Here is a 23,893-nt window from a genome sequence, read left to right as displayed (position 1 = left end):
CTGCAGCCTGTGTGTTTGCTCAAGGTATTAATGCTTTGTTTGGCTGGAAGCGGCTAATAATAGCCCACACTGAGACAGAATAGTGCTCTCACAAAGTCACACAGAACTAGAATTCCAATGCTTTTTAATGAGTGGCTTCATACTCAGCAGCCCTCCAGACACTAATATTCTTGTTAAATATATGAGTTAAGTTGATACAGTGTCTATATAAGAACGTTTTTCTTTACAGCTGTTGGATCTTTCAGTCTAAATGAATCAGCTACTGTCTTTTATTCAGTTGTCATATGTGACTTTACTATTTATGTTCTTTATTAGGCTTTCATTCCAGCTCTCATTTACTGTTCTGATGAAAAGGGCATGAAACATTGCAACAATTTTGTCATGCTTCATCTTTTGCATCTTTTTTGTCCTGATTTGGCTTTTATGTTATGTCTTGCAAATAATTCAGAATCACAAGTAACTTCAACTTTCAGTCAGCTTTTGGCCTACACTTAGCTTCTAAATTAGATTTGATTTGTAAATTAGATTTCTAATTTCTGAAGTCTTTAGTGTTATGTAAGTATTGTCATCGATAAAAATATCTTGGGGTCAAATTCATTGTCATTACTAGTAAAAGAGGATTTCAAACAGTAACTAGCAGTATATTACAGGACAAAATACATTCCACATGATCAATTTAGTCCTGTATTCAGTACAGTAATAAAACGTGCATTTGAGTTTATCATACACAGCCTATTATAAGTGTTATACACGCAGCATATCCAAATATTATAAACAAAACTACATTTATTTTTGTTTTTTTTATTTTTGCATGGGGACTCTTTACATGATGATGATGATCATCATTTTCAACTTGCTTTCACTGGTTTATTCAGGCTTAGGCTGTGGGTTGTTATTACTTGAATAAAAAGCATTTTTTCATCATTTTGAACCTACATTGTTACACTATTTTGACAGAAGCTAGAATAAACCTAAAACATATCACTGAGCTCATTGTTTTATCAGATATTATTTCTTTAGCAGCATTTAATGAAATAGTACTCAAACATAAAGCAGACTGAATTACTTTGGATGTGTTAAAGAATCATAAATATGCTTTAATAAACTTGCAAGCCTAGCAACATTATGGTCATCAATACACAATGCAACACAAAATACATAATATTTTAATTACATAAAATGCCATGCAAAAACAACACAATATGAAATCTTTTCAGCTACGGGTTATTAATGAGCTTAAAAATGATCAATTACACTGGTCTGCAATTTTTTAAAAATTATCTGCTTTAGAGATTAAATGTGCTAAATGTTACCTATTTTAGTAAGATTAATTGGAAAACAAATGACAAAAGTGCTGGTTTGCTGATGTTTTCAAGGTATATGATAAAGTGTTATTACACATATATATTGGTTTATGTACATTTATACAACAGATTTATAAATCTTCAACTAGATAGAACCTGTAAAGTGAATGTATTGCCATGTGCAGACAGTGTTTTGAAGTAGATTTGATAGCTCTGAGACAAATATTCCTTTTGAGTAAAACCCATTCTGTTATTAATTCTTGAATTTCGCATATTGACCCAAGACTGTATCTTGGAAACTTCAGCCAACTTTAACAGTGTCTCACACTTGGAAAAATTTCACAGCTTTTATTCTGGAAGTGTTTTACTTGTAGACCAGTGTTATTTATCAGTGATTACTGATTATAGATGATTAAAATGTTTTGTTTGCAAATTGTTTAATTTCTAAGATGTTTTAGCCTCATAGAAGTATCTGCATTTATATTGCTATTTTGTACATGGGATAATGCACAAGAAAAAAAAAATATAATGCAACATTCTCAACTGTGTGGACACAAATTATTTGCATCTGTTCTAAGCTTACATTTATGGTATGTTTTTAGTCAGAGTGTCTTTGAGTCATCACTGAGTGACTGGTCCATGTTAGTGTTCGCGACAGGTTGTTGTGTTTACTTAAGGATAGTTAACAGTGTGAAAGTGTTTATTTGTGAACAAGAAGGGATAAGAGACTGATGGGGGTTTTCTAACACCACTTGGCTGGTCCAGAGAACATAATGATTCGTTTCCTGCTCTCCTGAACTTGATCCCTGTGCCTGGAGCTACACACTTCCTACTTGTTGACTTTCCCTAGTAAGAGCTTTGGGCTCAGACATGAAAGCCCAAGGGCCCACTTTTACTTTTGTATTCCTTTTTTTTTTTTGTCTTCATCATTTTTTCTACTCAAAGTTGAAGGTGCATACAGAAAAAGAAATGGATGTAAATATCCTTCTGAATATTTCCTCTTGTGGTCGTACCCTTCAGTTTTCTATGTGTCTGCACATGTGGAAAGTATTTTGACCATTTACTCAGTTTTTAAAAGACATTTTCATTATTCTTAAATTGCCACTTCTATGATTGAGAGCATTTGTATTTCTTTTTATTTAAAAAAAAATCCTATTTCTGGACACGGTCAGTTAAACAGAATACTGTTCACTGACTAACAGCAGTGTAACACCTGCAGATTGGGGAATAAAAACAACCTTAACAAGGGACTCTTCTAGTCAAAGCTGTTCACTTGTTGGGCCAGAACCCTGGCAATCACTGTTTGTTTTGACAAGCAATCCAATATCCAAACTGACACTGTATAGAATTAGGGTCCTGTTTCCTATGAAAAATACAAACCACAAGGGTTTGGGGTTTGGTGCAGAGAAAATGGATTCCTCATAACTGTGGCAACAGGTTTGACCATAAAAATCAAATTGGCCCAATTGACCTTGCATACTCCACTTGCAATTATAAAAGATTATAAGCAGATGCTTAAATGTCCTCATTTCTTATTCTGGAGAACATATGGTGCAGTGTTTGAGCTAAAGCTTTTATGTCCAGTATAACGTATGCTATTCTCTGGAGCCCTGGGTCAGTCTAGCCCAAGAAAGGCCAGGCATGTTTCACTATGGAGATTTTCATTTAGTTTCACAAAAGCTAGTAGGAAAATAGAAAATGGAACCAAATTACCAAATGTTTCCATGGCTAAGGAAAATGAATATTCCAATATAATACCTGTGTACATCCAGCTGCGCATAAGCCAGCTATTATAAATAGGATTTAAAATTTTTCTAGTCAGTAAGTTTTTCACCAGTGGCAGATTCTCCACTGTGTAACTGTAGCCTCCCTCTTCATACACCATCTTGAAAAGGTCAGCTTTTCGATATTTGCTCATATCCAAGAACCTGTTGATGTTCTAGTAGTTAGTAGTAAACCAGAATCAGTGTAGGTGTATTTCTCTGAGCAGAAATATGTACTTTTATTTTCGATTCATTCATCTTTGTCTCTGTGCTAGTTGGTTGTAAACATGATGCCATGTCACAGTCTGTGGTATATTTCTCACATCAGATGCATATTCTGAATATTATTAGCCCACAGGGACCGATTTTACTGCTTTAAATAGGACTGTACAGCATTTTTATCCCTTATCCACATCCTCCGATTTTGAGATGATGCCCAACACTTAGATTCTGAAGAGACAACCTAGGTTGAAGCAGATTAAAGACAGCTTCACATCTAAATGAGACACAAAAATTAACTGTATTTCTTGCAATTTCTCGGAAAATCTAGCAGAAAATAGGGGAATTATTAGGGAATAATTTGGGAATATTGTGCATTTCATGGATTATTTTGTTCATTTAATTGATTTAGTGCTGCTTTTTTGTACCCATACCATACGTATACCATGTCCCTGTGTCATGCAGAAACATTGTTTTTGTCTACTCTTTAATGACTAATTCAAAACTACAAATGACCATTTGGTCTTCTTCAACTTTTGACCATGACAATAAACAGCCTTTAAACTTGAAAGAAATAATTAATTAATTTTATTTTGCTAATCATCAATCTTGACAAATGTGAAAATGTTCATTATGATAACATTTTTGTTCGTATCACTCAGTTTTGACTTTGGGTGTTTTTGAGGCTGTGATGTCAGCTGCAGGAGGACACTTTCTTTGGCCAAAAACCACACAACATGGCCATTTGAAGGTGTAATCTAATGGATGGTGATGTGGGCTGCTGTCTTAAACCTCTGCCAAACCAAACAAGGACTCAGCAGAGCAAGGTCACTCATCAGTGCCTCAGCTGCCCTGTGGTAATGGAGCAGTCCTCTCTCATTGATCACTTCCAATCGTGCTATTTGGAAATGATAATTTCTGCTGTTCCTCAGTAAATAGGATTAGCTCAATTAATCACATTTACCGATTAGTTTGTCCTCTCCTATTGATCATGCCTTTGACGCTACTGAATAATCAATGCAAACACGCTTATGGCCTGCAAATCCTGTTTCAAAAATGAGCATAGATGGCAGAAATAATCTTTTAATCCAAGATATTTTAATCTGGAAAGTGAGCAGGTTTTTCAGAGGAATAGTTTGGGAGATAAATGGCTTTTAGAAAAATGATCTTTTAAGTGACTACATGAAATCCAGCCATTCAGTTAGTTACATTATGGATGTGTTTTTGTCTCCCCTGAAATGGTTTGAGCATCTGACATGTTATCGTGGATTATAGACATAGCTATAAAGATTGTGTGGTGGACATTGTATAAACTGCATTCATTACTGTGAAGTGGCTGCTCTACTAATGTGCAGCCTTCACTACACTGATGGGAAAGCTGCTGTTCTAGGGCGAGGCGGCACAACCACAATTAACATGATCACATAGAGTTCAGTAATATGAATATCTGTTTTTTTTTTTTTTCAACTTTCACTCAGGACCAAACACTTTTGGAAAGAAATAATGATTTGACATTGATAATATAGAAATCAATTGAAAACATGTATCGTGACTGCAACATGGTTATTTCCTCTGGTTCTTTTCCACCTTTTTTCTCCCAGACAGATGATTCAGCTGGTGGACAGTTATCCTTCAGCCTGCTGTGTGAGGGAGGCTGACCCCTGCAGCTTAGCCTCCCCCTAAAACAAAGAGTTCTGAGCAGGGATTTAGAGGCCCAAGCTCTTCCTCTTGGGACGTAGCTTCTTTTCTTTCATCAGTCAAACATGTTACATTGTATGGGTTTGTTCTTGTATTGCTGGTGTGAGTCTGTGACAACGGGCACATTGTGATCAGAGAAGATGTAGATCTCAGCAGCACCTGGTAACAGCTTGCTTTTTAGGTTTATTGTCGTGAAGTTCACATGGGTATAATATCATTGTGAGATTAATTAGCATTCTAAATGAGATTGGCTCATTAGATGTAATTATGCTGAAATATGTGCCAGTACTGCTAGTATAGCATGCTAATTGCAATGAGCACCCATTAACACATTACACTTTGTTGTAGCGAACAAAAGTACACCATAGTTTATAAAGATGCACAAACCGAAATGTTTTGCCTCTTCGGGATGTGGTATATCTGTTGCCTATCGGTAAAATACTACTGCTACAAGAACAGAGTCATCCCTGCCTATCTTCAAGAAGCTCCTGAAGACCCAGCTCTTCCGAGAGCACCTCCTATCCTAGCACTTTCAAACATTCCATTTTAAATATTCTAATAAGGTTTTTCCCAGGATAACCACAGATTCTTTCACAATTATCTCTGGACCTGCTGCGGTGGTCCGGCCTCTTCCCTGCCCTCATCATCACCACTCACTTATCCTCAACCGCCTCCATGTGTCTCCCCCTACTCCCCCCTTCTCCCCCTCTCCCCCAGTCTCTATCTCTATCGCTCTCTCTTTTTCCCCTTCTCTACTCTCTCTCTTTAACCCCAACTGGTCAAGGCAGACGGCCATCCTCCAGGAGTCTGGGTCTGCTCGAGGTTTCTGCCTGTTAAAGGGAAGTTTTTCCTCGCCACTGTCACCAGTCACAAGTGTTTGCTCCTGGAGGATTCTGTTGGGTTTCTGTAAATTGACTTAGAGTCTGGTTTTGACCAACTCTATATATAAAGTGTCAAGAGATAACTTTTTTGTGATCTGGCGCTATATAAATAAAATTTGATTGATTGAGTGATTTAATTGGTTTTCCCCTGTAAGTCGCTTTGGAAAAAAGCGTCTGCCAAATGCGTAAACATAAACATAAACATAAAATAATGACAATAGATTGGATTTTTATAGCTCTTTTCAAGGTGCCCAAAGTGCTTTACATTATTGATTCACACGCTGGTGGTTGTAAGCTATATGTGTAGCCACACCACCAAATATACATACAGCGAGACACTGGAGGCAAGGTGGGTGAAGTGTGTTACCCAAGGACACAAAAGCACAAGACTAGGAGAGAGCGGTATTCAGACCTCCAACCCTTTGGTTATTGGACAACCCACTCTACCTCCTGAGCCATGGACATCGGTAAAGGGTTTAATGGCGTAATTTTTTTACCTAAATGTCCACAGAAATATGCTGTATGTTGGAGTTTTCTCCACCTTAACGTCTGAGCTGCAGCTACACATTGAAAATGTTTCTACAAAGATGCTCATTGCTTGCTGGAGGGCAAGCATATTGGTCAGTTCATACGTCTGTTTGTCTGTCTGTTTGTCTGTCTCTAAGCGCTTACATTTCAAGCATTATTGATATCAAACCAAGACCAAATAATTTGCCTTATTCTCTAGTCGACCTGATTAGTTTTTGCCAATAGTAGGCCAAAGTACACCTGAGATACTGGCCAAAAGTTCAAAAATGGACATTTCACCATAACTTCCGTCAAAATCATTGTATCGACTTCAAACCAAAGCCAAATTATGCATTTTTTCATTCTGCATCCAGTGGTATGTATCATGACATCATTGTTAGTGCCTTGGGGTAAAGATCAGGGGGGTCAGTAAACTCAGTTTGCTGAAATTTCAAATGACTGTAATATCGCCAATATTCATCTGATCATACCAAAATTTACTATGCAACTTGTCTGTGCAAGTCCCTTTTCGGATATGCTAAATTTCGCAACTCTAGGTCGTATGACTTCCAGTTGCTATGGTAACGTATGTAAAATTTGTTTATCCTTCATAACTTCCCCTCTGTTCGTCATAGCAATTTCAAACTAAAGCTAAATTATTATATATTCAATTCTCTATCCATTACCTACCTCATTTGTCATCCACGTATATATAGATTTTGAATTATTGGCATCTAAAGTGACCAGGGCACAAGTGCCCAATTTGCATATTCAGAATATGGCTTCTATCTTGAAAACTTAGACGGATATTGACTAACGTTGTATTGTCGACTTATAGAAAGTCAGATATGGTCTTTCATTTGCTGCCAATTTTGTTGACCTTCGATGACCTTGAAAGGTCAAACTCAAGGTAATGATTGTCAAAATACCTAATTTTTGACCGTAACTCCCTCAGTTTTGCAGATAGAAAAACAACTGGTATCAGACTGTAAAGAGTGAAAATATAGGCCAAAGTTCTCTTTCAAAGGCCACTGACAAGCACACTGCCTATGGCAGTTTCATTTTTATTAGATTTTTTTTTTCTCAATATGCAGCATGAAAAAAACCAACATGCAAATATTTATTTCTGTTCACTGTTCATGGTCAATCCTATGTGGCCACGACATCTTCAGTGAATCCTGTGTTCAGTGTCACCGCAGACAAGTGTGATTCATTTAAAGGAATACAAACTACTTAAACAGGCCTATTCTAGAATAATAGTGGGGGGAGCAGGAGCAGGGACAGAGCTAACCAAGTGTGGAGAGTGGTATAAAATAAGAAATGCACAGGTCAGCTCTAGAGGTTGTTTTTTTTGCTGGCAGGTAGCCTAAAATGTAAAGTCTTTGTGAGTTATGGTTTGGCAATGGTGATTGAATGGAGAAACAGCTATAGCAGGTCTCTGCCATCTGTATGGACTAATTTGAGTAGTTCAGAAACTGGTCTCAGAGCTTCAAATGACCCCATCACAATGTTGCTTTGTCTGAGTGACGTAAGATAAGATATCACTTTATTGATCCCAATGTGTGAAAATTGGAATGTTTACAGCAGCAAAATACCAAAAAAAACTAAGTGCAGGAAAACAAGTAGAAACATTCCAGAGTGAAACAGGGAATATAAAAGAGAATGTGCCACTCATTGACTAGATAATGGAAAGATTGAAGATTTAAAAAGCTGGAACCATGAAATGCATGTACTTTACATAACTAGCGGCATTGTACCCATAGTGCCATTGTACGATAGCGTGACAAGTAAAACTTGTCTGCCACCACTATCCATTTGTAAACTACTATTTAATCATGCATTGTGCAGGTAATAATTAGAGCCAACTTGCGAGGCATGAAGGGAAGAGCATGTATTTGTTTGGGCTGTCAAGCATGACTAAATTCATATAGCATATGACTAAATTCATATAACTGCAGCCTTCACATTGGAGTGGTAGGAGTAGAAATTTCATGAACTGCAGCATAACCACCAGCGCTGGGCAAATTACTTCTAAAAAGTAATTAGTTATAGTTACTACTGACTTTTCCAAAAAAGTAATTGAATCAGTTACAGAATTACTCCTTCATAAATGTAATTAGGTACCAGGGAAAGTAATTATTGCGTTACTTTTTTGAAAAACCTTCAAATATGTAAAAGGAAACTGATTTTTGAGCATGTTTCACAGCCCACTGCATAGAGTAGAACAGCATACAGGCATCATACCATAACTGTGGTGAGGCTCGGGTCCACCAGGGCCCAGCTTTTCCACCACATAAGGGGATCTGCATTTATAGGAAGAAGATGCTCCTCCAGTTAATCCCACATCTCCACTTTTTTCAGTCACTCCTCCTGGATACAGCAGTAAATGTCTTCAGTCCAGTCAGTCGGACGGTCACTGATAAGTTCTCCCCTAAATTAGCTGCGCACGTAGCTGCGTTCAAGTGAATGGGGTGTGCTGCGTACAACTCAAACTCGGAGATGTCATTAGTCGTTCAGGTGAAGGCAGCGCGGACAGTTCAGACTCATGTGGCACACAGGTGAAGCATAAAGGCAGTGTAGGCAATGTGAATATAAGAACGGCTCACAACGAATGGGTTGTTATCGTTCACTTAAAAGAGTTGTTCAAAAGTTTCGAGTCGTCCGCGAACGTCACATCTGTTGTGCCTGGTTGATCGAGCCAGGACGGATAAAACCGCCCAGAATACCTCACAACATTTGAATACGGACATAAAATTGTGTCTAGTAGGTAGTCAGGTAATGTTTGTATTCATTTGGCGAGTTTGGTGGTGATCGGGCCTGTGAAGGCTGAGGAAAACCCGTACAAACACCCTCCTGAGCTGCAACATCGATCGGACAAAGACACGCCAGAAAGACAAAGACGCGCAGAATGTCCATTATAGTGGGATAAATGACCTGTTCAAACAGTTTAATATTTAACAAAGTATTACAGAATATTTCCACATACATGCCAAGGGCATCGGTAGGTAAATCCGACGTTGATATGAATCAGCCACTGGGACAACGTTCAGAGTGCAGAGTTCAGACCACAGCACTCAATACTCTGAACTAACACAGAACTGACACTGAACTGAGAAGTCACACGTCACACTGCTGTATCTAACATGTAGCTCCGCCCACCTTCCCCAACCTCACTGACTTAACAGAGCAAAGACCACCATAAAACAACATGTAGAGCATTTAGAACGATAATTCCTATTCTATACTATATACTATCACTAATTTGTACAGTACTATAGTACCAAAATGCACAAAAGAATGCACTGAAGTATACGCCATATATCGCCATAGTACTGTGGCAACAAGAGGACAATAAGTTCATGTAACAGTATCTGTGATTGGCTTTAGTACAAATACTAACATTTGATTGGTCTGTAGGAATAGAAAAACCAATATTTTGTGCCACAGTACTGTGGTAGTAGCCATTGTCTTATAATTTACCTCATACCATTTTTAAAATTGAACATTTTCTCAATTTAACTATTTGATATGTTTTTCATTGTGGGTAAAATGTTGGTTTATGAGATTACATTTTACACAACATCCAATTTTGGGGGAATTTGGGTTGTAGAGTTATATTTCTATTGTCAACATCTCTGAAGTTACTGAGATTGAAGGGGTCTCATTAAAAATAGGAATGAACAAGTGAGCGTTAAAACGAAACTGTGTACAAAACTGAGAACAGGAATGACCACCAAATCTGATAGTAGTTATATTGAAAATATGTTCTCAGTTTTGAATCATCTCCCGGAGGAGCTGCCATTGCACATACTATAGAATAGTGTTGTAATCTGTACTGTAGGTTTACTCTTGTATCTGATAGATACAGTAGTGTTGCAGTATTACATGATTAAACTGGACACACAATTTACCCACACTATTTAAGTTTTTTTTTGTTGCCTTGTTGGTTATATCTCATGTGGGACAGTGCCACCTTCTGAATATGAATGAGTATGTTTCTAATACATTTAGACTTCACCCTGGACCAGCAGAGGCCTCAGTGGATGTGCTTTCAAAATGAGATTAACTTGGTAGAGGAATGCATTCGCCTTGAGCTGGCCTTTCTGTAGCTCAGTAGAGTACATGGGATCACATTAAGGCACATAACCATTGCAGTCCCCCTCCTTTGTTTACAACCACCCATTGAGTTTGTAAAACTACTAAGAAACGGAGCCTTTGTGTGTGATCTGCTACTGAGCTTATAATTGAGAAAAAATAATCTGAGCTTGTTTGCATATTGTAATGGACTTCATCCCCATAGAGCCATAGTTCTATTGTTGTGTTCACTGTGGTAGGAATGAAGACCCATAGGGGAGTGAACCACAAAAGACTAAAAATACACATTATACAGCGTCATTCAGATGCATTTTACAGGTTTACAAAGGTTGATTTTCAGCTACAACTAACATTGGATTGAGTTGTGAAAATGACTTTATAAGCACAAACTCTTGTTGACTCTATTTTCAGACCATACTCATTCATCAACCTTCAAAACTCAGGAGTCTCTGATGCAAATTACTCGCATGATTGATGTCAAATTAGGGCTGAGAGATAAATGATAATTATGGTTAGTAGGATGTATGTATTTATTTTTTATTGTGATATTTAAAGGTGATTTATTGATATACATTTTTTCTTTGTTTTGTTTGTTTTACTATTTTTAGACCTTTATCTTAAAAATATGTTTCCACTATTTTTGTTTATTTAATTTTACTCGTGTACTTTAATATTGAACAAATATTTTGTCTTTAAAGTTTAGAGTTGAGTGTGATGGTGTCACCATAAAGCGTTTCAAAACACTATTAAGCAGCTGGTTTCTTCAGCTTTCGCACTGGACCAATTTCAGCATTTACACCTGAACAAAATAATGATTTGATACTTATCTTGACAAATATTGAGTGAAAATTTTTTATCCTGGTTTTTGGCCATATTGCCCAGCCCTACAGTAAAATACTAAATATATAATGCATACATTGAGCTTGATGTATTCAAGTTTGAATTAAACCCAAGCAACTACATTGTTTTGTGACAGCTCATTGATCTTTGGCAGGGGGGATGCTCTACAAACACACCAAGTGTTGATCTGTGTCAATTAAACTCAGTATTTTTAACAGATACCAGCAACTTCCCAGCCTGTTGGTATAATGTAGCTACATTAGCTCATTTACCATTCAGATTAAATTATATGGTCAGTCTCTCACTTAGCCTGCTAGCACTAATTAAGTGTGTTTATTCATTTTGACTTTTTGATATTAATGTTATCAAACACAAGATTATGCGTTAACATTTATTAAATAAATGACAGGACTACATGGTGTTTAAAATGACACTTACAGTTGTGGTGGTTGGTGTTTTCAGTAACGTTTAGTTTCACACCATATCCTTCCTCAGCCCCACCCTCTTAATCTGAATATAGACAGCTGTTTTTGACAAACTAACAAGGCTTCATATAAAAGCAGTAAAAAAAAAAACAGTGGATGAATGAATGAATGAATTGCTTTGTGGAATGGGTAGTGACTGAAACCCCACATGTTCGCACAAGCGCATGAAACCTCCAAAACGGATTTTTTTTTTTTTTTTTTTTCAGAATCAAAACACCTTCCACAGTTATGGGTTATGTGAAAACAGCCCACCTTATCTGCCTTGCTTGTCTTGTGTGAAAACATTTATGCAGTTATGACTTTTTTTCTTAAAAATCAACTGTGCACTGTTTTTCACTCAGTTTATTTTTTAGGTAATGTGCTCCGCAAAGAGATGAAATTATATTTGTATTTTTTAGAGATTTGGCTCATTATGGCATAGTAAATGCATGTACCATTTTGACAAATAAATTTGTTTGGTTTAAATTCTATAAAATCTGTCATGATTTAACTGCCATGGGAAAATCATGTTAAGAACCACTGATTAGAACAACTTTGTTTCATGGTCAAACTCAAAGTGAGCACACGTGACATATGGCTCGTGAAACAACATACCCATCATTTAATTTCACTTTAATTTTGTCTTTGTTAAAGCAGGATGTTTGTGACAGACCTGCCTATCACAGATGATGTATCTCTTCAGCCCATTCAATCTGGACAAGTGCTTATTGATACAGAAAATGGAATATGTTCTGTTTCTATTAATATTAGAGACAGCAGGTCTAACACCATGTAGTTCCAGGTATGTTCAGCTTTATCAGAAGGTACAGGAACATCATTCGGCCATGAACTCACTTGTGTTGTTAATTTCAGTTCTTCATTTCACGCTCATTTCTGAAGCTTTCATAAGAAGCTTATTTTTGACATTTCCTACATGACATTACTTACCCTCAACTGATACCTACATGTGACTATGGGCCTGCTTCCGTCTATAGTGCAAAGTTATCAGTGTTCCGCATTAGCAGTCCGTAAGTATGGCTCTGATTTTAGATTGAGCTATCCATCCATCCCTTTGATAAACACTTCTCAGACAAGTCTGTTACAAAGCTCTATGTGACACCCTCACAGTGAGACTGATCTTAAGCTTATTTACCACTGACCGGCTTTGCATCACAATAGCAAAAAGAGCCTCTTCTCTAGCTTTGCCAGCGTCACTCTTTGTTCACAAGCCAATAGAGGGTCGTTGCTTTGAGTCACTGGATCAACTTTAATTGCATTTGGAGGACAGAGAATGTGCAAATATTTTTTTCTTTGCATTTTGGCTTTACTACAAGCAACCTTGAAATAGATCTAATACTGACCGATACATGATGATGATAGCCTGACAAAGATGAGCCAGAACTGGGAGACAGGGACAAAAATGTTGTTATACAATTATGCCATTTCTTTGTTCAACTTTAAAGGCTGATTTCTGGTTCTGAGTGAGATTTAAGTAAACTGTAATTATGGTGTTAAAATATCTTACTTTTTGGTCAGAATATGATGCATATTTGCCAAGCAGCAGAACATTTCAGAAATGTGGAAATAAAACATTTAAACGAATTCTTATGATATACAATGAACATATGGAAGAAAAAAACAACAAAAATATTGAAAGATTTTGTAGTACTTAGCTGACCATGATAATGAGTCAAATGTTTCCTTTTGACAGAATTCTTTCATCATCATATTATGCATTTGAAAAGTGTAGCTTCCATTATATTACAGTTATAGCTATTGTTATTATTCAGAGGAGGTAGAAGATTAGGTTAAAAGGAACGTTAAAAAAGCATAAAATATATGTTCAAGTATGGATGCCTTATTGATGCTTTAGAACTCTACTGAACTCTACTAAAACACAATGATGAAATATTTGTACTTTGTTACTTCCCTCTTGTTAATATTTGTGATAAGCTGTGAGAGTGTTTCAGCAGTGTTGTGTACTATTTGCCATTGAGATGTTCACTATACAGAGAAGCACAATTTTGTCATTTTCATGAAAATAAAAATACCTGAAGTCAAATTGATGATAAAATAGCTGTCCAACTAAATATTAGGTGTCTAAGTGATGATGATGATAATGATGATGATGACAACGATGACGAATTGCATTAGATGTGAACATGTGATTGAATTGCAAGTGCAGACTATTCACACTAGATGTGTTGTAATGTGTGTCGTTCACCTTTGACATGCTTATATGTTTTTTGTCATTTTTGTGTTTGTCAGGTTGTCCCTGCATTCGCCAAAGGAAATGAGTCTGATAGCAGTAGCAGCTCGACAGAACCGGGGGAGAGGTCAGAGCTTCTGTAACACATACAGTGTTCTAATGTCCATTACTTTGAGAAATGTCTCACTACAACTCACTTTTTTGCTTTAGCGGGTGTTGTTTTAATTTGTCATTAGCAATTGTGTTGATATTGTGCAGGTCGCAGCAGGAATGAGTGGCTCAGCCCTCTTGGCTGTGCTATGTTCACTGTCAGCGTCCAGGTGGAGTTGGGCTCCAGACTCGGACAGAGGATTCCCTTCCTACAGCATCTTGCAGCTTTAGCTGTTGTCGAGGCTGTTCGCACACTTCCTGGTTACGAGGTATCAGCCTACATTTTGGTCTTTGCTGTCATTTTAGCACAGGTATCCTGTTTTGAAAATGCTAATATTGTTAGTATCAATAATTATCACAATCAATATCCGCTCTATCGAAGGCTGATCTTTGGTCATGAATAAAAATTATCTAAGTGAAGCACCAAAACATTGTAACATTTTGTGCTTTAGCTGATAATATTCAAATTTTTAAAAAATCAACCAAAAAAGAAAAGCAGAATTTTTTCATTGTGATCAAATAGAGTAGAATAGAATAAGCTTTATTGTCATTACAAAAATACAGCTGCACAGTGCAACGAAATCTGTTTATTTATGCTCTCTAAAATGCCAAGAATCATAAATACAGAAAGCACTTATAAAAGCAGTCAAGAATAAAATGGAAAATCTGTCAAGTAAACACACACGCACACACACACAAAAATGACTCCAATATCAACAAGTGGTGCCAGGCACAACAAACCCCACCCCTCGCACATATTGTAGCTTATTTTGGCATCGATCCAGCTGATGTCATGCCTATGTGTGTGCTGATGTCAGCATATCAATTGCCTCTATATATGTGCCAAGTTTGCAGAAAATTGAAACAAAATTGATGTTTTTATATACATTTGAAATTTCGCCCATTAAATGTAAATGGGGAAAAAAAAGATTTTAAAAATTCCCAAAAAATTGGAACTTTGACCTACTTTTCCCAAAATATAATGAGAGCTATTCTGGGTCACTGACAATCTATAAACCAAATTTGGTACGAATTCAACCAATAGTTTTGCTGCTAGAGTGTTAACAAACAAAGAAACAAACCAAACGAAAACAATACCCCTTGTTTTTGGTGCAGTGAAACATTGCATGTGTGACTTTTCTTTGGCCGAGCAGTGTATGTCTATCCTGATCAAAATTTTAGAATATATTTGAACATAACCTACTCCAACTTGTTTATCTTATACTAATCTTGCATTAAGTCATGACTTTAAGATGGCTAAATAGAAGCAGAACCATTATATATTTACCCTGCATTTACTGACTACTGAGACTATAAGCATCTGGAAAAAGAAGAATTCTATCTGGATTTTGAAAATGTTGCTTTTGATTTACGTTTCATGCATGAACCAATGGCTGTTGGTCTGACAGCAACATTATGAGGCAGTACAATGTTCACATATCGACTGTTAACTGAGAAGAATCTATTACATATGACAGTTGTAATTTATTGTAGATCTGGGTGATGTGGCGAAAAATGTTGCCAAATAAATTGTTGTATTTTTGAAATATCGATAAAATGTAAAAAAATAAATAAATAAAAAATGAAGACAGTATTGAAAGATGCAATGAGATGAATATGGCATAAAAGAGAAAACAAGACGAAAAAACATAGAATGCCTTCATTTGTGATTTTAAACTCTTATGCTCTGAATACGGTTCACACCAAACAGCAGAACAATGCAAAATTGTATGATACATTTTTTGTTTGTCTGTTTGTGTGTTTGTTCCACATCAAAATATACGAGTAAAACTAATCAAAACAAATCATTGAAATATTTTGCGTTTTCACTTACAATGTCAATTTAATAAACCACAAAGAGAAAAGAAAAATGTATATTTCTCTGAATGTAATCGTGATAACAAAAATTTTTTTTCCCCCAGATCTCATTAGGTTATTTTACATACAAATTGACAGTTTTAATCCACATTCATTGTTGACTCTTAGGTGACCTAGAATATTTTGTGATGAAGATTCTGTAACAACTGAAGTTAAACTCACTGATTATTAATCTTTGTGTATACATACAGTACTTGTGTTTCTTTAGCCGTTCAGTGTAGTTCAAACATAGCAAAATGTTTATAAAAGTCAGTTCAGAGTTATGACTGCTGATGTTTGATTGTGCTCCAATGTTCTTCAGGACATAGACCTGAGGGTGAAGTGGCCTAATGACATCTACTACAGTAACCTGATGAAGCTCGGAGGAGTCCTGGTCACTTCCACTGTGATGGGCTCCACCTTTCATCTGCTGATAGGTAATCACACATAGGAAGACTTCTAGATCTTTACTATTCCAAAAGTATTAAGGTGTCCTGTAAAGGCCTTTACACAAGTCTGTTATTTTCCTTATGCGTTCTTTTTAATCCATTGTCTGATTAAAAGTCAGTACACATTGAAACTGATGCATTAATTATTCAAATACTAGCGAAAGTACACAATTAAAACATCAAATGCCTTTTAAGTTTTGTGAAATGAAATGGTAGTGTTACAAAGTATTAAATGTTTTGAATCTCATTTTCATTGCTATGTTGAAGTATGAATGTGAGGATTGGCTGCACACAGAGTGCATACCATTGCACTTGACCCCAGTCACCCCCTTAATCCATATTTCATACCGCTTCCCTCTGGTCACCGCTATAGATCAATAAACTGGAAAAAAGTTAAATTCAGCAGAAGTTCTATCCCAAATGCAATAACAGAACTGAACAAATCATAAAGAGACTGTAATTTGTTAATTGGATATGTGTGGTGGTGGGTATATGGTGGTGAAATTGTTCTATCTGTCTGTCCGTTCGTCCGTCTGTCTACAAATTAAAATAATCAAAACTGTTATACAATATAGTCTTGCAGAATATGATATTAAGTGCATTATAAGGACTAATGATGACTAAGCCTTTATGCTATTAATATGTACGCTAATAAGTAGAGATCGACCGATTATCGGCCGGGCCGATTATCGGCGCCGATATTTGGAAATTTGACATATATCGGTATCGGCCTTTTTTTAATCCGATGGGCCGATATTAAGAAATCAATTTAAAACTGGGTTATTTCGGCTCAGATGCAGCCGCGCCTCCCTCTCTCTCTCTCTCCCTCTCTCTCTCTCTCACTATCCACTATGCGCCCTCTGATTGGTTGACGTGGAAGCTGTCCTCACACACACAGACTGGGACTGACTTGGGGTGAGACTGTGTTCTACATACATTTTCTCCATTACTAATACATAGTGTACAGAGCGTTTAGAGCCAGACTGATGAACTAATGTTCTGGTAAAAGCTCATCAGCCTCCACCTCAGCATGCTTCCCTAAAACAAGTGAACTGAGTTTTTTCAGCGCTCTCTCTTAATCCCACACACATGCTTTTCTATCACAGACTGTTTCCATCTCCATATTATCAGCAGTCTAATTCACACACATGTCAGGAGGTGATATGAGTTAGCAGAGCTGTCGCTAATGTTTACTCTGCTCTGACGTTCTTCTGAAACTTTAGTAGTAGTTGTGAGATGTAGAGCACAGGGATGTTTAGTACAGTTTCAGAGGAGTTTTCTGCGTTTACCTTTGACACGTGTTTTCTCTCCGGAGCTTCTCACACGAGAAAACTTCGCCTCTCCGCGGTGTGTACCCTTCCGCGTCGAAATCCGACGCGGAAGGGGTATCCTCTGCGTCAAATAGTGCCGCTCTGGGGCTCTGACCATATGCGTCGATTTCTCACTATTTGGGATGAGACTGCGTTGGTATGTAATGTAATAGTGTGTGTCTGCGCTAAAGTCACATGAAGAACTCTACAACTCACAATTACTAATGTTGCTGTGAGCTTTCTAGTCCTATGATCTGAAAATTAAAGTGAAGATGAGACAGAGTAAAATTCAGAAGTGATTTATCTGAACATGGTGGAACATTTTAAATCCTGTGTGTGCTCATTAAAGCCCTAAAGGCTGTTTGTGTTCTGTCAGGAGTTTAATGGCACTCATAGCAACTATTATACTTTTTATGTAGCTTTTGTCATATTAATCATTAATAATGTAGCAACATAGTTTTGAATGACAGGGTCCCTGCTATCACATGGTAAAATATAAAATTTAATAATGAAATCAACTAAAGGCTTCCCAAATGCTGTAATAAATGAAGCATGATGAGTTGAGCATATGTCAGCATGTGACCCAAGAGTTTACAAGAGTCTCCCTGTATTTTTGTTGTGTTTGAACTTAAAACAAAGATAAGTCATTATAGTTATATTTCAATTTTACTTTATTTACTGTGGAAAAATTTAAGGGAGCTATTTATTTAAGCTTTTATTCAACTTTATAAGAGATGCTTCTGAGTCTAGGAAATCCATGCACTTCTGGAGCTATTATTTTCTATTTGTTTGATTAAATAAACATGTTTTAGGCATTTAAACGAAGTTTAGTGTTTGCGTTATTCAAAATTTTTCACGTCAATTTTTACACTTTTACTGCAAATGAATATCGGCTCCAAATATCAGTTATCGGCCTCCACTAACTACTAATAATCGGTATTGGCCCTGAAAAACCCATATCGGTCGATCTCTACTAATAAGGAAATGATAAATGGTGAATATATGTGGCATAAGTCTCTAACATGATCCCACAGACAGACCAACAGATAGAAACTGGAAAATTACAGTGCAGCAGCAGCATGACACACAGTAAAAAAAAATATATAACATGACCAAACACATTATACATAATAAATCAGAAGTGTAAAACCAAACCTGGATAGAAAAAACGTGGATAATTAACTGTAAGGTGCAAAAAAATATGTATATCACACATATCACACATCACACTTACCGTGTCATTGTGTTTAGATGTAGTCATCTTTTTTGAGATGCAATGTGCTCTACAGGTTGCGGCTTCAATGTGACCAACAGCAACCCAACTGTTTGCATTAACGACCTGATCCAGCAGTACAACATGCAGAACAGCTGTAGTCTGCAGCTGCTCAGCTGTGCCCAGCTCATTGCTCGAACTGTCACCATCCTGGAGGAATTCATCAGTAGCTTCCAACAAAGAGGCCCAGACGCTATCCTGCCCACCTACTACAAGAGATGGCTGCACAGGTGAGGTCAAAAAGTTGATTCAGTTGTGTTCAAACAGTTAATACTTGCAATCCAAGATCACTAAACAGATAAATCACTGTTTTTGGCAGAAATTATATTTTTACATGGCAAGTAATTTACTAGTAGATGTAGTAGAGTAATAGAAAATCAACAGACCCAACAGTCATGACATGCATGCTCCTGATTCTGTGTAATGGAGTCATTCATTGAAATGGGTGTGTTCAAAATAAAGCAGTGTGAAGTTTAGTTAGTGAGGTCATTCATTCTGTGAAAACCTGGTGTCAAGCAGGAGACGCTTATTTAACAGTCCCTCCAGAAAAATGCAGGCAAAAATCCTTGAATATGCAATGGAACATGTGGGGTTTTATGAGATTTTATGTGGTAAAATTGCGGAAATTTGCGAAAAATGTGCGAAGTTGCGAAAATATGTAGGAACTGGAAAAATGTGTGTTTCAATGAAAAAAACTATTCTTCTCCCACACCCTGTTCTAACTAGGCTACTACCAAATGAAAAATGTCTAATTACATCCTATGATGAGCAAACATACAAGAAGAAAGTGCTGGTTATGTTGTAGTTCTTCATTTTCTAAGCATGGCTGAAACATGCCTTTAACATTCATGAATCACAAGTGTCAAAAATAAAATAATTGCTTCCTGCTTCACAAAAGTGAGGTAGAACAGGCCATCTGTGTCAAGGCTATTACAGCCTTTATGTTCATATAACATTATTATAGCTGAAGCAGAAACCATTTTCAAATGTTTCGCGTTGGAAAAGTGGCCCCAGCGTCGATTTTCTCTTATGTTCCAACGTACAGTTGCATGTGGTGCAAAATACTATGAACCCTCTTTCGTGTAGGGTATTGGGTACTAGTTTGCTCTGTCTTTTGTAGATATTTTTGTCAGCAAAAGAGCTGCAGTTTTCATCATCGTGCAGGATTTTTTCGGAGGCTCGCGGTTAGTTTATGTTTTGTGGATGCGCAAGCCTATAACGTTGTCCGTCGCATATTACATCACTACCCATGTCAAGTTACAATGGAATATTTTGTAAGCTTTATAAAAATGCAGGGATTATAAAATCACGCGAGCCCCACATATTTTGCGTATTTTGTGCGGAAATATGCTATTATTGCGGTGGATATGTGTCCTTTTTGAAAAAATGCGGACCCCTGCATAATGTGCGCTATTTGCTTGATAATGCATTGAATTATGCAATCGCATAATCAAGTTTCTTCTGGTGGGATTGATTTAAGGATAAAGGCAGAAAACGTTGTACATACCGGCTATAGTGAATTTCTCTCTCTGAAAATCTAAGTAAATTGGGTCATTCCAAATGTTCAGAAGAAAAGGTTAGACAAGGGAAAATGTATAAAGAAGTGCAGAATATGACACCTGCTCTGCTAAAATGATCTCAAATGCATTAAAATGGTAACCAAAGGGGAACAAAATACTACATAATGTGCTGCACACTTTTAGTACCCCTCGGTCAAATATAGTGTAAGATTCTGTTGAAAATTACTGCCCTATAATTTTGATTAGATTGTCTTTGTGTAAAACTTATTACATACATATTTATATTTGAAAGTACTCAGATATTAGAACTGCACAAGGCCATTTGACCTTGAAAAGTAGGTCAGTCGCCTATTTTCAATAGGCTTCTGCTCCATGCCAAGATGCATCCACACTATAAATTCAGTGCAGATATCTCAATGCATTCTTCCGATATTGCTATTATGTCATTGACAGACAGACACACGAGAAAACAATTACAATACCCGTCAGCCGAGGGGTAAAAACTAGAAGGAAATGTAGCCCCTATGTGCTTGCCTCTTGTCAGATTTGTGGACTTACAGCCAGGTGCAATGTAAATGCAAGAAATAGTTCCAAAGAAGGACTGTTTATAAATAAAGCACTAAATGTATTTTGATGAAAGTGATCCACATTGCATTTGTACGTACAGGTTATTTCTTAGAAAAAAATGTTTGCTATAACTGTGCAACAGCATAACTGGAAAGAGAAAAAATATGGATCTGCTGAATTGACACTGTTTTTCAACACCTAAATTTGCAAATCACATAAGATTAACTCAAATTTGCATTTAGCATGAAAATTTTTGAAAAGGCAATTGTAATGACACTGAAAAGATGGGAATTCACAAAATCAATTAATACTGTAGATATGACTCTTGAGCAGAATGGTCAATAGTCATATCTACAGTGAAAAGAGGATGCGTATCGCTTGCCCACCACTCTACCATGTGCTCAGTTCTTGTGAAGTTTTCACGAGGTGTTCCTTTTTTTTTTTTTTTTGCCAAACATGTGAACTGCCAGTGCAGTGGAGTGGACAATGCATTGTCACAGTATTGTGCCTCATGAGTCCAGACATGGCCAAAACACAGTGAACTGACCATTATTGTGACATTTCTACACTGGCATGTACATTTTATGCTCATGTAAGTGTGTCAGATGAGGGCCCACTCTACAATGCCCACCTCTCTCAGTGCCTGTATTCTCCTTTCACCGAGAAGTTTGAAGGTGGGAGTTATAGTTCTGGTCTTTAGTTCTGACTCTAGAGAAAACTTCCTTCGGAGGTTGAATATTTCAGTTATGATTAAAGGGTTCAGGAGTGTGTCTGTGTTGTGTTCCCCCAGTGGGACTCAGGTCCGTCTCTGGAGCGAGGACGGATTGGAGGCCGAGGTGGTGGGTCTGGATCAAAACGGCTTCCTCCAAGTCCACAGCAAGGAGCAGGGCATGGTCTCAGTGGAACCTGATGGAAATTCCTTTGACATGCTGAAGAATCTGGTAGTTATGAAGCAGCATTAGGACCAAATTCAACAACAACCAGAACTTTCATCTGTTTTTAAATTGAAATAATTAGTTCGACAGAAATGTTCATGTAACCATACAAATATATGCTGGTTTTCTAATTCAGTAATGCATCACTAAATGTGTTTCCTCTCATTAATGGAACTGTCTGTTAGCTTGTCTTAATGTAAACCTGGCATATACTGTTGTCAGTTGGGGTTATCTGGTCACAACATACGGATACTGTATTAAAAACGAGTTTGAAGCTGAAAAATGGAATTTTACAGACCTCAGACTTCCTTCCCTTTATGCTACTTCATAATCCTGTTGGATCATCATGTGCTGGTCTGGGACCATCGACTTAAACTGTTATCTGACATCCTGTATTACTTTCTCAGAACATCAAATATCCTAACCTTACCTGAATGTCTAACTTAAGTTCACACCAGGCCACTTACATTTTTGGAGTGGGGTAATATCCTGTCATCATCATCTACATGTCCTGTGTCCCTCTTTATAAATGTGTCTGACATGCATGTTGTTTTTCAGTCTTCCATTCATTTTTCTTACATAACTTCCTCTGATTGGTCTATAAACCCAAACTATTCAAAAAGTGTTTTCAGACTGTAAATCAGTTGAACCGTTTAGTTTTTTCCCAGATCAAAATCAGCTCTTTTGCTCGGACCAGAGACCAGCTGTTCAGTCCCCACCATGGTCCAGGGGAGATTTCACAACTGCAAATTTGGTTCACATCAAACTGTCACATCTCAAAGTTTGGACCAAGCGAGGCAGGTGTTAAAGCACCTTACACTTAGTCTAGACCAAAATGTCCTAACCAGAATACTAGAAATCCACTTTATTGGTCATTGTTTGAAATAGTCCTAAACTTATTCTTGTCCTGATTTTACTGAGACGCTTTCCTGAAGGAAGATGACAGTTAATCCAGGACTGAATTGAGGCTTACATGATACCTCTCAGGAGACAGGTTTAACTTTAGATTAACATGGTTTCTCAGAGAAGCCACATTAATTACTATGGGAGGGGTGAGGTAGAGGATGGAAGTACTGTACAAATGTACCACCATTTACCACAGACACTGAGAAGGACATGCATTTTTGCATGGGCCACTCGAAGTACAGATCTTTTGACATACCTTACCTTGTTATCTCTTTGCATGTTCAGATGCATTTTCGTGTCCTCAGCAAATAAATTATATTTTGAAAGTTAAAAGGTATATTTTGTCTGGTATGTTACAGGACACCCCTAACAAAAGTTGTTGTGTTGTTCTTGCAAATGCATGTATATTTGCATTGAATTCATTCCACACAGACATGCGCACATTCCTTGTCTTTGATTCTACAGCTGATGTGTGATGTTTTTATCAGCAGTGATGGAGTTTTGAAGCTATTTGCTTTTAAAGAGTTTTCTCAAGTGCAGTAAAGCTTTTTTGATCAGTCTCTTTTCTGATGCCATTGTTTCATTGAATTTGCTTTTCCTGTTCCAGGCTAAGGCTTGTCTATTCCATGTTTATAGTCACCCTCAGTCCACTAGTTGAGGCTTTTAAGACTTATTCACCCAATTTCAGGACTCCTGAGTCCATATGTCAGTAGTTAATCTGTATTTCACCCATTTTTGAGAAATTATATTCTAGAGTAAGGCTTACTTCTCACCTAAACCCTGTCTAAGTAACTGCCTCAAGTGTACACTCTACATGAATATCATTTAGGGTCTACACATCACAGGCATTTTCAACACAAAGCAAAAGCAAACTATTTGAACAAGATTAGAGGCTGTAGATGAAATAGACACAGGTTCCTAGGCAGAGATTTTTCATAAGGAGGGG

At 37.1% G+C, this 23,893-nt stretch overlaps 1 protein-coding gene across 2 annotated transcripts in view; it reads left to right on the top strand.

Moving 5' to 3' along the window:
• hlcs (holocarboxylase synthetase (biotin-(proprionyl-CoA-carboxylase (ATP-hydrolysing)) ligase)) overlaps positions 1-23,507 on the top strand; it is a 54,348-nt gene extending 30,841 nt beyond the window's left edge. For both annotated transcript variants that reach the window (XM_030153229.1, XM_030153228.1), the window contains 5 exons: positions 14,040-14,107; positions 14,239-14,399; positions 16,310-16,424; positions 19,036-19,249; positions 21,897-23,507. In XM_030153229.1, coding sequence (XP_030009089.1) covers positions 14,040-14,107; positions 14,239-14,399; positions 16,310-16,424; positions 19,036-19,249; positions 21,897-22,068 — 730 coding nt within the window. In that variant the 3' untranslated portion in view covers positions 22,069-23,507. The remainder of the gene's footprint in view (positions 1-14,039; positions 14,108-14,238; positions 14,400-16,309; positions 16,425-19,035; positions 19,250-21,896) is intronic.
• The last annotated feature ends 386 nt before the right edge of the window (positions 23,508-23,893 follow it).

Source organism: Sphaeramia orbicularis, chromosome 14 (assembly GCF_902148855.1).
Source record: "Sphaeramia orbicularis chromosome 14, fSphaOr1.1, whole genome shotgun sequence".
Lineage (NCBI taxonomy): Eukaryota > Metazoa > Chordata > Actinopteri > Kurtiformes > Apogonidae > Sphaeramia > Sphaeramia orbicularis.
This window is presented reverse-complemented; position numbering and strand designations above follow the sequence as displayed.